Source organism: Strix uralensis, chromosome 4 (genome assembly GCF_047716275.1).
Source record: "Strix uralensis isolate ZFMK-TIS-50842 chromosome 4, bStrUra1, whole genome shotgun sequence".
In the NCBI taxonomy this organism is placed as follows: Eukaryota; Metazoa; Chordata; class Aves; order Strigiformes; family Strigidae; genus Strix; species Strix uralensis.
Window position 1 is genome coordinate 84514032 of NC_133975.1, and position 12722 is coordinate 84526753.

The 12722-nt window shown below is 38.3% G+C and overlaps 1 protein-coding gene across 9 annotated transcripts in view; it reads right to left on the reverse strand.

Annotated features, from left to right (window-relative positions):
• Window positions 1-12722, reverse strand: part of MAPK10 (mitogen-activated protein kinase 10) — a 189550-nt gene that overhangs the window by 72353 nt on the left and 104475 nt on the right. For all 9 annotated transcript variants that reach the window (XM_074867548.1, XM_074867546.1, XM_074867541.1 and 6 more), the window contains one exon: window positions 10772-10941. In XM_074867548.1, the coding sequence (XP_074723649.1) occupies window positions 10772-10893 (122 nt within the window). In that variant the 5' untranslated portion in view covers window positions 10894-10941. The remainder of the gene's footprint in view (window positions 1-10771; window positions 10942-12722) is intronic.

A 12722-nucleotide genomic window follows, 5' to 3' on the forward strand; every position in this document is an offset into this window, starting at 1 on the left:
TGGTGATATCCTAACAAGAACCATTTTGGAATCCACTGATCAGTTCTGTATATTGATGCAAGATAAACTCTTTTCCCATAGCCATCCTCATTCACAAAGATGGTGCAGGGATATGGTAGGAAAGGCAATGTGGAAACAGCTACACTGTTCACACATCACCTGGCATGCCTCTCATAATGGGTGCCATTTAAGTTTGCCTGGGGACTAAAATATTCACGAGGATGATGAATATAAAATATGTTTACATACTTCTCATCTGTATATACTCTGCTAATGCTTTATACTTGGCTCTGAAAGTGACTCAGTTGTAGAATCCTTTTCTGAACAGAACTGTAAAACCAGTAGTTTCTGGTTCTGCATTCCTCTTGTCACTAACTCACTATATAGTCTGCTAGCTGACAATAATTTTTGTTAACTGCCAGCCTAGGAAATCCAACCTGGTCAGCGAAAGAAGCCAAGTTTTTTTCATTCTACTTTAAAAGGGCTCTAGGCCAAAATGCTTTTCCTGATGTGTGTGACATATAAGAGATGACAATCTTGTGGTTTCCAAAGTGTGCTACACTACTCACTCTTTGTATGCTCAAGGATTTGCCAAAGCCAGAGCAAGGCAAAAATCTGAAAAATGGATCAGAGCTGGGGGTCCCTATCAATATTCAGTGGCAGAAAATACATGGGCAAAGGAAGTGAAAGCGTGATTTGTAGTTAAACCATATTGAGTAAATGTTTGCCCAGCATTTGGAGAATGAGTATAAGACACTGAATCTGGCAAAGAGATCTCACATTCAGTGCTCTGAACTGTCAGGAGGATATATAAACTTTGGACAGTTTTCAAGTTGTGTTAAGCAGCAAAGCCAGAAAAAGTCCAGTTTCCTCATTTAACAGCAATTTACTGGGGAAATACGGACGCCGAGGCAGAGCCTGTGCACCTGGCAGAAGCGGAGTACCTAGCACATTCAAACTGTCAGTCACATGATAAATCTGTTATTTTTGGATCTACAAACTGAAACAGAAAACAGCTACTATCTTCCATAGCCATCTCACAGTCATAATTTAAAAGACTTGCTGGCTTGACTGACAAAGAGAACAAAAGCTGTCAGTTTGGGGAAAAAGAAACATTCTTTCACAACCTTTCTTGCTGCATTTCTCAACTGATTAAAAATCAAAATTCAACCAAGCACTAAAAATGTATTGTTAGCAAGTCATCATCTGCAATGTAGTAATCTTGGAAGGGAAAAATAGTCAGTGTAAAAAGGTTAACCCTAAAAGGCTACTCAAATTCTAGTTTCCCAAAGCTAATCTCTGCATCTCTGCAAGGCTATTCTAAGCAGACAGAAACGTAAGATCGGAGATACTGAAATATCTCTTGGTGCTGTTCTGGCAGGGAAGAAAGCCAATGCTGTCACATATGTCACCTTTACTCCCCCAGCCAAAGGGCTAGTCCACAACCTGCCCCTACCCTGACACTAACTCAACCAACCCAGGTTGCTCTAACTCATTCAGCACTCTCTCATCCAATTGGGGTAATTCTGTATCTACAGTCTCTCACGCTGAGGGACATCTCTTGACACAGGTAAGAGGCTAGCAGGTAAAACTGATGGTTTGTAAGGGTACCAAATGTTTTACCTGCTGTACAACAAGCCAAAATGCCTTTGTTCAACAGGAACAAAATTGAAAATTACTTAAGTTTTCGAGTTGCCCTGTTACACCAGAAATTTCAACATATAGATCCTCTGACAACATTTTAAAACAAGATTTTTGTTTGAATTAGAAACTCTACTCCCTTCTGTGACTCGTGTTGAATTAGTGACCCCAGAGCTACAAAGTTTTGTAAATGAGCACCAACCAATCTTGGATGGAAAAGTGTTACACGAAAGCAAAAAAAAAACCCCAACCAATCAACACACACACCACCACCACCCCCCCCCCCCGCCCTTGACGTCCTGTTTGCCACTTCCTTTTACTCCTGCCTTTGAGTCTCCTTTCTGCTTCCCTTCCTAACTGCCTCACTCTCTATCACCAACTCTTGCTCATGCTGGTGAGTTTTCCCACTCATGTCATGCCAGATATTGTTCAAAAACTTCACCTAGGCTTCATACAAAATCTCGTTTCATATTGTCTTTCTATTTTGCACAACTTCTATTATATTCCAATTTTTTTTGCTGTCACTGGTTTTATGATTGTCTAAGGACTTTTTACTTCCTGTAAAGCACTGTGAAAATGTGTGGACCACATTAATATCAGAGAATAAATATCAACAATACATGCTGACAAAGAAAATTGAATTATCTGAGCTGCATTTCCTTCCAGACTGGCTCTGTTTTTTCTATCTCTGGTTCCATTGCTTCTTTGTTTTGATACCTGCCCTTTTATTTGGATGCTCTGTGCTCTGTCCTATAGCCCTACCTGATTCCATATGGTCACAGCTATTCTCCTATCAGAGCAGAAACCCCTTGTCCCTAAGAGACAACAAAAGTGTTTAGTGTAATTGCTCTCGTGTTAAACACATGGTAATCAGTGATGATGATGCAACAGTCTTAGTTTCAGTAGTGACAGGATTTCAAGTAAATGAAATAAAAGGATAAGTCTGAACTCAGTTAAGCAATGGCTTTAATGCACTGACAGTAGTTAATTCCAACCCTGATTTCCTCCTTGAACTGAAATTTGTCTGTGACTGAATTCCAGGCAGACAACTTGACACAACAGGAGAAGCAAGGACAATCTTGAAAAAAATCTGTCCGATATGTCGCAGTGTAGGAGTGAGATAGAACAAATGTGAGAAAAGGAAGATCTGGCAGTGACCAAAATGAAGTTTTTGATGGGGTAGGAGCAGATAGGTATCTGACACCTATAAAGGGAGTTATAAAATGTTACTGCCTGATAGCGAAAAGTGTAAATTAAATTGAATTTTTAATCAGCGAACACAGAAACAGCTTAAGTTACACAAACATCAGTTACTTCTCTGCAGCCACAGAATTTACAAACAGCTGATACATTTCTCAATGGCTCTAACAGGATCATAGATGCTTATACAGTCATGGCTAAGAACAAACCTGCTCTATACCTAAGAGCTGTACTGATCCAACTGAAAATCATGGGTGTTAGTGCTCTCAGACGAGCCTGACAGCGCCTTTACAGCATGTAGTTTATGACCAAGTAAAGTGAGTATTGCTGTCAGGGTTCACAAAAACACGTTGCACAGAGATATTTTCTACACCAACTTATTTACTTTTTTCTTTTCATAAACTTGCAGAGAGAATATTTGGAATAGATTTTGCCTGCTTAACTATTGTAGTCATGGGAACTTTACAGGTTCTTTAAGGAGAAAAAAAGAAAAAAGTCAGAAATATAGGCAGTCTGAATATTTCAGAGACAGACACCCCAATCTCTTTGCTAGGAGAGCATACTGTGGCATGTTTTATTACATATTGTTTGTGATTACCAGAACCTAAATTACATTTTAGAATTCTGTGTCTTAGCAAAGGGAAATGAAAGTTGAGAAAACAAACGTGAAATACATGGTGAGTTCCTGCCTACTAGGAATTTCTGCAGTCAGAAAAAGGACATTACAAAAAAATTTCAGAAATATTTTTTGTAAAGTATTTACATCAGACCTTTAAAAAAAATGATAGAACAATAATTCTTGCTCAAACATTACATCTCACATACCCCTGTCACATAAAAATGGGTCTTCATCCTGCCTCGGATGCCTTCATACACTGCTACTGGATATATCTCTTTTTTTTTGCTTCTTTCCCACTTATATTAAGGATAATAGTAGTAGATAGAAGAAGCTGTAAGGATCAAAGCAAACATGGAATAGAAGCTGCTTATTCTTGAAGACAATTATCTCATTTTTCAGATGTGTTATGTGTAGTTTGACATATGGTAGCTGTTCTTTATGATCCTAATGGCATTTTCCTCCACATCCAAGTTAAGTTCTTTTTAAATCATTAGCAAGAGCATTGCAAGACATTGTCTCCTCCTCTCACTCCATATCCAAGCAAGCTGTCTCTGAGTACACGTTACTATGCAAATTCTAATAACATCACCTTAAGAAACATGAATCTGATCAACTTAGATAAGCACCTTCGCTCAATATTCTGGAGCTCAGATTCACAGAGATAATCAATCTTTGCTGTTCCTGCTGGGGGTCTCTCAGCACCTTAAAATTCACGTGCTGGTGATCCAGATTCCAAATACAATTGGGAAATTTTTCTTTTTCTGAAGAATCAAGGCATAGATATATCAGAACAACAAACCAGAATGTGCTGTTCCAAATGTACATCAGATGGTGATCAATGGCTAACTGAATACATGTAATTAAATTTTTGGCATTTCAGAGCAATGTTGCACTAGAAAATCTAAATAATACAACAATGGGAATGCAAATTGGTGGTTGGAGAAAAATCCTGCAATGTACAAATGAGTGAGGCTTGAAGCTCGCTGTGAGTTTAGTTACAGTATTTCAACATTTAAGAACTTCCCAAAGTGAAAAAAAGTTCTGGCAATAGTTTAAACCACTTGTTCTCAGGAGGAAAAAAAAAAAAAAATCTCATTGCCATTATATGAGATGATGGAAACATCAAAGAGTTTGTTTAAATTGACATGCTTATTTCACTAACAGTACAGTACACAAACTGACAGCTATTTTCTACATTGCTCTCACACAAAAGACTTGTATAACTCTCTAAAGGTTGTCTTCAAAAACCTCCTCAGGAGTGGAGTGTCAAAGCACGTCAGCAAAGCACACAACAGCACGAGAAAGAGAACACAAGCTCAACTAATGGATACAATTTGGAGAATCTTTAACAGAACAGGATAAATCTGCAGTGCCAGCTGACAGAACGTTAAGCCCAAAAAGTCTGCGAGGTGTGACTGGGTAACTGAAATGCAAGTAACTGAACTCACAACATAGGCTCAGTACTGATTCACAGGATAGACTGGGAGTGACAACATTAACACTGATGCTCCCTTCAGAGCCACTGAAATTCTAGGTATATTTGGGTACATGGTTCACTTCATTTTTCCTCTGAATGACATGTATTCTTTGTTCTCCTCTTCTGAGGAAAATTAGTGATCTATCCATCAGCGAGAACACCTCTGAACTTCAGTGGAACTCTGCCAGTTTATACGAGTGGAAACATTGACCTCTATCAAGGAATACAGTATTTCAATTCATTGGCACAAAGAAACCGAAACAATATTACTGGGATAGCAGGATCAGGATGGAGAAATACATCGATCTCTCAAGAACTTTAATACGTCGGTGTCCAGCTAAACAATACAAATAAGGTTGTGCATTGACTGTAAGACACTGAGATGTCCACTATTCTCTGTCTCTTTTCTACTGCACCATAGCAAAAGCATAGACCTGATCAAAAGCATCTTCTCTGATCAGTGTAGGCCAAGAATTGATTATGCTCAGAAGTGTCAGCTCCTCTTTTCTATGTTTTTTTACCATTATTCTCATTGAGATATCACTTTAGAACCTTGTGCTCAGACCAGGAGTCAATTGTGCTACACAAAACCAGAACTGAAGGATAGCCAGCATACAAAAGAGCTCAAGCATTTTTGCAAACTGAAAGATCTGATCCTCTTCATCATTTACAGGCACATTCCACACAGAAGGTAGTCATATTAAATTAAAATCTATTTTTAAGTGGTTCTATTGATTGACTATGTTCATATCTTCACAGACCTCTACCAAAATTTTATGGAATGGAAGAGGTTTCCTTATAATAATTGTCTTAGTATATATAATACATGAATATATGGAGAATTAGAGGAAGTTTTAGCCAAACCCATCTTAACAGATCTTCCATTACCAGTATCATGACACAACAGGACACTTCCCTATGATAGTTCCAAGGAGAACGGCAGCAAAAAAACCTTCATACTGGACATCTTATAGTGGGCAATATCTGTTGCATTCCTCCTCTCACCTCTGAACACTATGGGAAGTGGTTGTCATCATCCCTGGACGTATTTAAAAGACATGTAGACATGGCACTTAGGGACATAGTTTAGTGGTGGAGAGCGCTGGGTTAATGTTTGGACTTGATGATCTTAAGGGTCTTTTCCAACCTAAATAATTCTGTGGTTCTATGATTACTTTAGGGAAAGAATCAGCAGTTAAGCCACAACAAGGACCATCATGCTGATGATCACAACATGCTGATTTGAAAGAACTCTGTACTCCTTGAGATTCAACCACCAAATTACAATGAAATCAGCAAAGGAGAACCTTAGGTAACACAGCAAGCTATCAGTTAACTTGCTGACTCTACCTGTTTCAGGGAACACAAAAAGACTCTACCATCTCCTTCATATTCAGGCTCAAAGATGTAATCAAATCACTAATTCCAAGAAAAACACACACAACAAATTGCCCAATTTACTACTTCAAGAATATATTTATAGTCTCCTCTATATCTGCAGATGATATATTTTTCTAATTTTAGGTGTTCACTGAAGAGCTACCAGGACTCTTCAAAATATCCTCAAACCATCATTCCTGCTCCCATACTGCCCCCCCCCCCCCCCCCCCCAACACTACTCCAAGACACAAAAATTTCTTGCATAAACTAGATATCATAAAGCACTTCCCAGCTAACACTCCCCTGGTCCAGCTGACATGTCCTTAGACCACAGTCCAACATCATACAGCATGAAAGCCTGTCTTCACTCTCCAGAAAAGAACAAGAAAAAACATTCAGGATTTCAGCTGAAAGACATCATCAGACTCATCTATTTGATACACACCCAGACAAGTTTCTCCTGATAATGCACACAGGTATAGGCACCACTGTGGTCATAAACCAAGCCAAGTGTCTTCATAAGCTGCTTCTAAGATTTTAATTACTTGTATCCTCAAGCCTGTAAGTGTTGTCTTCACTACCTGCCATGGCAAACTAGACTTCCCCTTGCTTCCATCATAAATTCAGAAGCTATCATAGCCTCTTCAAATTGCTTTTGAAATACTCCTGTGCAACATCATTTTTCTAGGCATCACAGGCAGCATCAAAAACATCACAGGCAATATAAAAAAATGATAGTTTGCAAACCACAGCAGAAAACCTGCAGATCAATTGCCTTGCTTCCAGGCAAAAAGCACTAATTTAAAACACAAAGAAACACCCACTCCAACATCAGCATATTTCTGTTGATTTTATGGAACATGAGAATTCCTCTCCCTCTACCCTCATCTAAACCATCCATACCTGCAGGCTTGGAAGAAGTCTCTCTCCCCCTTGTAGTTGTCAGCTCCCTTCTAACATTGCAGAGGGGTGTCAACTACCTCTTTTCTCAGTGGTTTAAGTGGCACGTATCTAATTAAACTCAGAAAACTGTTTGCAACTCATTTTACCTTTGACGTTTTCTATTTCTATCACAGACTTGAAGATGAACTTGTGCGGTTAAAAGCCTGTATAGTTTTTACAACTGCACCTTGGTCTAATAAACAACAAGCTCTGTTTCAGCTATGTCCCATTGTCATCATGCCTGTAACAACATGATAATGTTATGCAAACACACCCTATATAGTCTTTCTCACAGATGTCAGTGTGATGTACAGTGAGCAAGCAGTCTACACTTGCATTAAGAGTAGTTTTTGCAGAGTGAAGAGGAACTTCCATGATCAAGAGATTCAAAGCAGCTTTTCCTTTCTTTCTGCTGGCAAAAATAATTTTATGAACATAGTTAACACAAATCCCATTGAAAGCTCCCACAATTAATTTCCGAAGACACTGAATGCACTATGTCTACAGCCAATACCACTTTCTCACTGAGTTTATAATTATTTCACATGGGCACAATGGCAATTGTAACTAACACTCACATCATATGGCTTTATCTTTTTCACATAGTTTAATAAATTATTATCCCCTGCAGACCTTCATATGTTTAATGCTTCCATATCAAGAAAATTATTTTGTCTTTGATGTAATTTTCAGAATAATCAAGTGAAATCAGGTCTCAACTTCTTTCATAACCACTTTCCTGGTCTTCTGCTCCATGACATGAACTGTTTTCCACTGAAATTCTCCTGCTTATGTTGACATCTATTTGTAGAACTGTATGAGAAAGATTTCAGTACTCTGTGCAACACCAGCTTCCAGAGCAGCCTGAAAAATATCATGTCTGTCTTTCACTTCCCTCTGCCTCTACAATTACCTCTTGGGCTGCAGAGAGTTTGCCTGTCCAAGTTTATATGGCAAGGTGCTAAGGCAACCAGCATGCTGGGCATGGGGGGGTCTCACATCAAAGTTAAGAGGGAAGCTGTTGCTAGCAAGTGGAGTTTGGTCCTGAAGTTGGTACTGAGGCAGTCCTTGGCATGGAGAATCTTGCACCTGATTGGTACTGAGAGATTCGATGTCATATTATTGAAAAATCTGTTATTAAATAGATCCCTCTTTCTCAAGATGTGGCAATTACAGTTGTGTGGCCAAGTACTAGACAAAGCAGAAAAGTCATCAGCTGTTCAGCTCTTCCAGCATGGGGAAGACAGCATAGACTCTACTTGCCAAGCTGCAAAAATTTAGACTAGTCAAGAAGCAGGCCACTGGCTGCAACTGCTGGCAGCAGCTCAGTCCTGAAAGGGTAGTTAGCATTTACCAATAACACTCTATCACTCCATAAAGAGTTGAGAAGTCTGAGCTTAAACCCCTCTGAGCTATCCTACCCGTGTCTGCCCTTGCTAGACGGAACAATCAGAAATCACCCATCAGGCCCTTCTGCTAGTTCTGGCACTAAGAGACATAATTGCACCCCAGATCTGTTATGCTTCTCAAACAAGAAGTCATTAAGTATAAATAGAGCCACTAGATCTAAAAGAAACTACGACCTAGGTTTTACCCACTGTTTTCATAGAGGCACTCCTCATGGCTATTCTTTGCGAAAGAACAAGATGAGCAGGGCAAAATACCTCCCCCACCAGAGCCAGCAGCACTCCACAAATAGGCAGTTTTTCAGCAGATTTTTTCCTTTAAATTAATCTGCTTTTTCTAGATGCAACCCTATATCCATCAAAATACTGATAGTTTCTAAATAGTGCAAGTTTCTAGAGTAGAAACTTAACACTATTTAAATTTACTATGTAGACTTATTATTACTGTGTAATTATTATTATTACACAAGTAGAAACTTACACAACTGATTTTTTTTAATCATGTATTGTCTTCCCTTAGCTAAACTACATATATATTTATCCCTCTTTTTTAAAATTAATTTATCACTCACCATTGATTCTTCATGCTTTTCTAATAGTATGTTAATGTTTTCTGGTAAATTATGCCTCATGACAGGTAGATTACAACATTACACATACTAAGCAAAAATGTTCATTATCTTCCATATCTATCATGTAATGATAGATTACATGATATATTTGTATCATCAAACAGTAAAAGGCCTTTTATGGCCTCTCCATGCTGCTTAGCCATTTTAGGGGATTTGTGTTAACTTTCACTTGAACTTGCTTGTTTTCTGATTTGATTTTCTTTCCTAAGGCATTCTTAATTTTTGCCTGTCAACTCTTAGTATGAAAGACAAATTCACAGGATGTTATTGATTTTATTTAGCTTAACTTCTATGTTTTTTTGCTGCTCATAATTGATCATTACAGCAATTCAGTCACAGAGAGGTTCAACAAAATCTGATTTTTCTCTCAAACAAATAGAGGATAGTAGGTAGGAAGAAAAAACATCTGTTGCTATATATGGAAGTGGACAAATAGTGCAAAATGAACATTAACGGTACTCAACACAAGTGTGTTTCTTTCCCAAAGCTGATTTTAAACTAAGCTGTAGTGCTTTTGTATTTAAGGTATGAAATAAAGTACTTGATCATTTAGATCAATCTTTGGACTTGTGTGGCTTCAAAGTATACTAAACATTGGAGGTGTCACACTGAGATGAGCATGTGTTGCTAATTGTCATTACACTGTCAATTATAGTGTCAGTGATCCATGGAAGCCCACTTGCCCCTAGATTAAAGGAACCTGTTGCTTTACCACTGCCTCCAACCGTAAGGTAACGCACAGTACATCAAAGTCAGAAAAGAACAGTGATAAAGATGACAGATGGAATTAGACTTCATCTCTGATCAAGTCATAGACAAAAGATTGTGTTAGTTACCCTAATGCCTCGTAATCAAACAGGTAACAATCAAACAGAGACATATATATAGAAGCCACTGAAATTTAAGAGCCATCTCTAAAAATGCAGAGGCAAAAACCAACCACAATTTCTGAACATAATAATTTCAAATTCCATAAGTCTTTTGTATTATTTAGGAGAGCTACTGAATTTGTGTCTTTTGTTTGTGTTATTCGCATCAATGCAACGTCTCTTTTAAGAAATAAAGGAAACATTAGCAGTTACCTCAGTTCGGAAGGCTCCATTCTGAATACTCGAGAATGCTTTGGGATGTGACAAGCTTTTATATTGCTCTCAGTGACTTTTACTGTACAAAGACTAAAATTACAGGGTTTGTGCTGCCTCTGGAAGTAGTGCCACAGTTGTCAATTATGATTAAGATCTTTCTCCCACTTTCTTGCTAGTTACATTTTGCTATGTGGCAAAACAAACCTAGTGCTATCATTCTCACCAGCAGGAGAATTTATTAGCAAACCACTAGGCTCCTTCTGCCTCAGGACGTCTGTTGCCTGACTGTTATTTCTGCAATTTTAGACTATGTCTGTGGGTAGCGAACTGTGAAGAAATGCAAAAGGCAAATACTATTCAAAAGCATAAGAGAAACTGCTGATACTTACCAAACTATTCCCTGAGCCCCAGAGCCAATAGGTTTCAAGTTCTGGTAGCGTTTGAGAACTGTGAAGGTTGAGTCACCTACTTCCACGCTGTAGAACTGGTTGTCAACTTTGCTTTTGCTCATGTTGTAATGTTTGGCAATATATGACACATCCACTTGTTTCCCAAATCCCTGTTGTACAGAAGAAGGGAAGGGGGGAGGGAGTGAAAAAAACACAGAAACCAAGGCTGGTAAAACATCAGAATACTGATAAAACACAGTCAGCCTGATTTTCCAATACAAATTCTTGTCATTTTAGTCTCATTGCCATAGATCTACATGAATTCTCAAATGCTCTCTCAAAGACTGTATCAAACCCTCTTTCACCCAGGAAGTAACCATAAAAAGTCACTGATTAAAGAAAGCTAGTGAATTCCTCAGATGATGTTTGTGACACGGTTACTCTCTATTATTGGCCTCTGCTTGCCATTACTGCTGCTTTACGACTACTGGGTTACGTGTTCATGCTGATTTTGCCTCATTTGTATTGCAATATTTTAAAATGAGAAGATTTACATCAGTGTAGAAGCGGGACAAGACACATAGGAATTAGGCTCTTCATCACTGGTCAGATAGGCTTATTTACTCTATCCACAGGAGCGCTAAAACTTTCCCTGAGCATATGATAAAGGCCTTGAGAACCTTTCAACAGGAGTTGCAAAAGAGACAGAGCAGTTTATGAGATGAACTATGACCTGACATGGCTCAGTATCATGAAGAGTATTCAGCAGCTCAGGAGATCTTCCCAAGTTCTGGGTTCTTGTGACCTGACAAATGCATTAGTCCTAAGCAAAGGCTAATTTTCATAACACAGAGACAAGTTACTGTAAACTTTTTGTGCTTGCACCGAAGCTGGCACTGCAGAGCTGTAACTTCACCCAAATTTGTAGAATTACTATGCAGACAGTTGCTTTATAACCATTTTATGACCACTAGTGAGATCAGTTCCCTGAAGACTATGGAGCAAAGTATATATTTGAGATAAAAATCAGAATTTAGTGGTTGTAATTTAGAATTCTATGCTACATGATGTTGAGCACAGGATGCAAACATTCAACATATTACAACAGATCTGTCCTCAAGTAGTTGACAATTCACTTAGGGAAGTCAAGACTTTTCCAAATCTCTTGTATAAGGAGAGGCAAAAATCAAACATGCCGCTCTCTGACTGTGCATTTATCTTCAGTGCTCACAAATGCAGCTTCTAAATTTTCTTATTTGCTCTATTGTAAACTGCTGTCCCCAAAAAATCTGAATAATCAACCATGTCATGTGACTATGGACCACTAAGTTGAATTTTGGTGGAGCAGGGAAAAAAAGTAAAGTCAGTTTGGAGAATGATATTTTTTCAGTTTCAAAGGACATCATTCTAATCTTGCACGAAGCTGGTCATTAAAAACGGATAAGTGACCTTGCTGAGAACTTGGATTCTCAGATTTGCCATAGGATGATTAATACTCTTTTTCTGTCTGTTATCTCACTGGAAGGCCTATTGTCACTGGACAGCATTGGTTAATTCTAACCACCTCATTTAGAGACTTTGAAACATTTTAATAAATGTAGCTGTTCATTCAAACAGAAAATCTCATTTCAGAAGAGCAATTAGAAACATTACATTTACTTGTTAATCAGACACAGGGCAGAGGTCTTTTTTTTTTTTTTTTCCAAACACAGAAAGTGAGAGATTTATGGACACTGACACAGTGCTAAATTCAAGCTTACAGAGAGTGAAATTACTCCCAAAGAGGTTTGAATTTTTCTCATCTGAAGAAAGACAGACTGCATCTGATTCGCGCTGTGTAGCCTTACTCTTAAAACTCCTTCCATTACGTGAAGAGAGATGCATAAATTTGGCTAGATCAGATATTCATACCAGACCTGGAATGGAGAGGCTTTATTTTAATAATATGCTC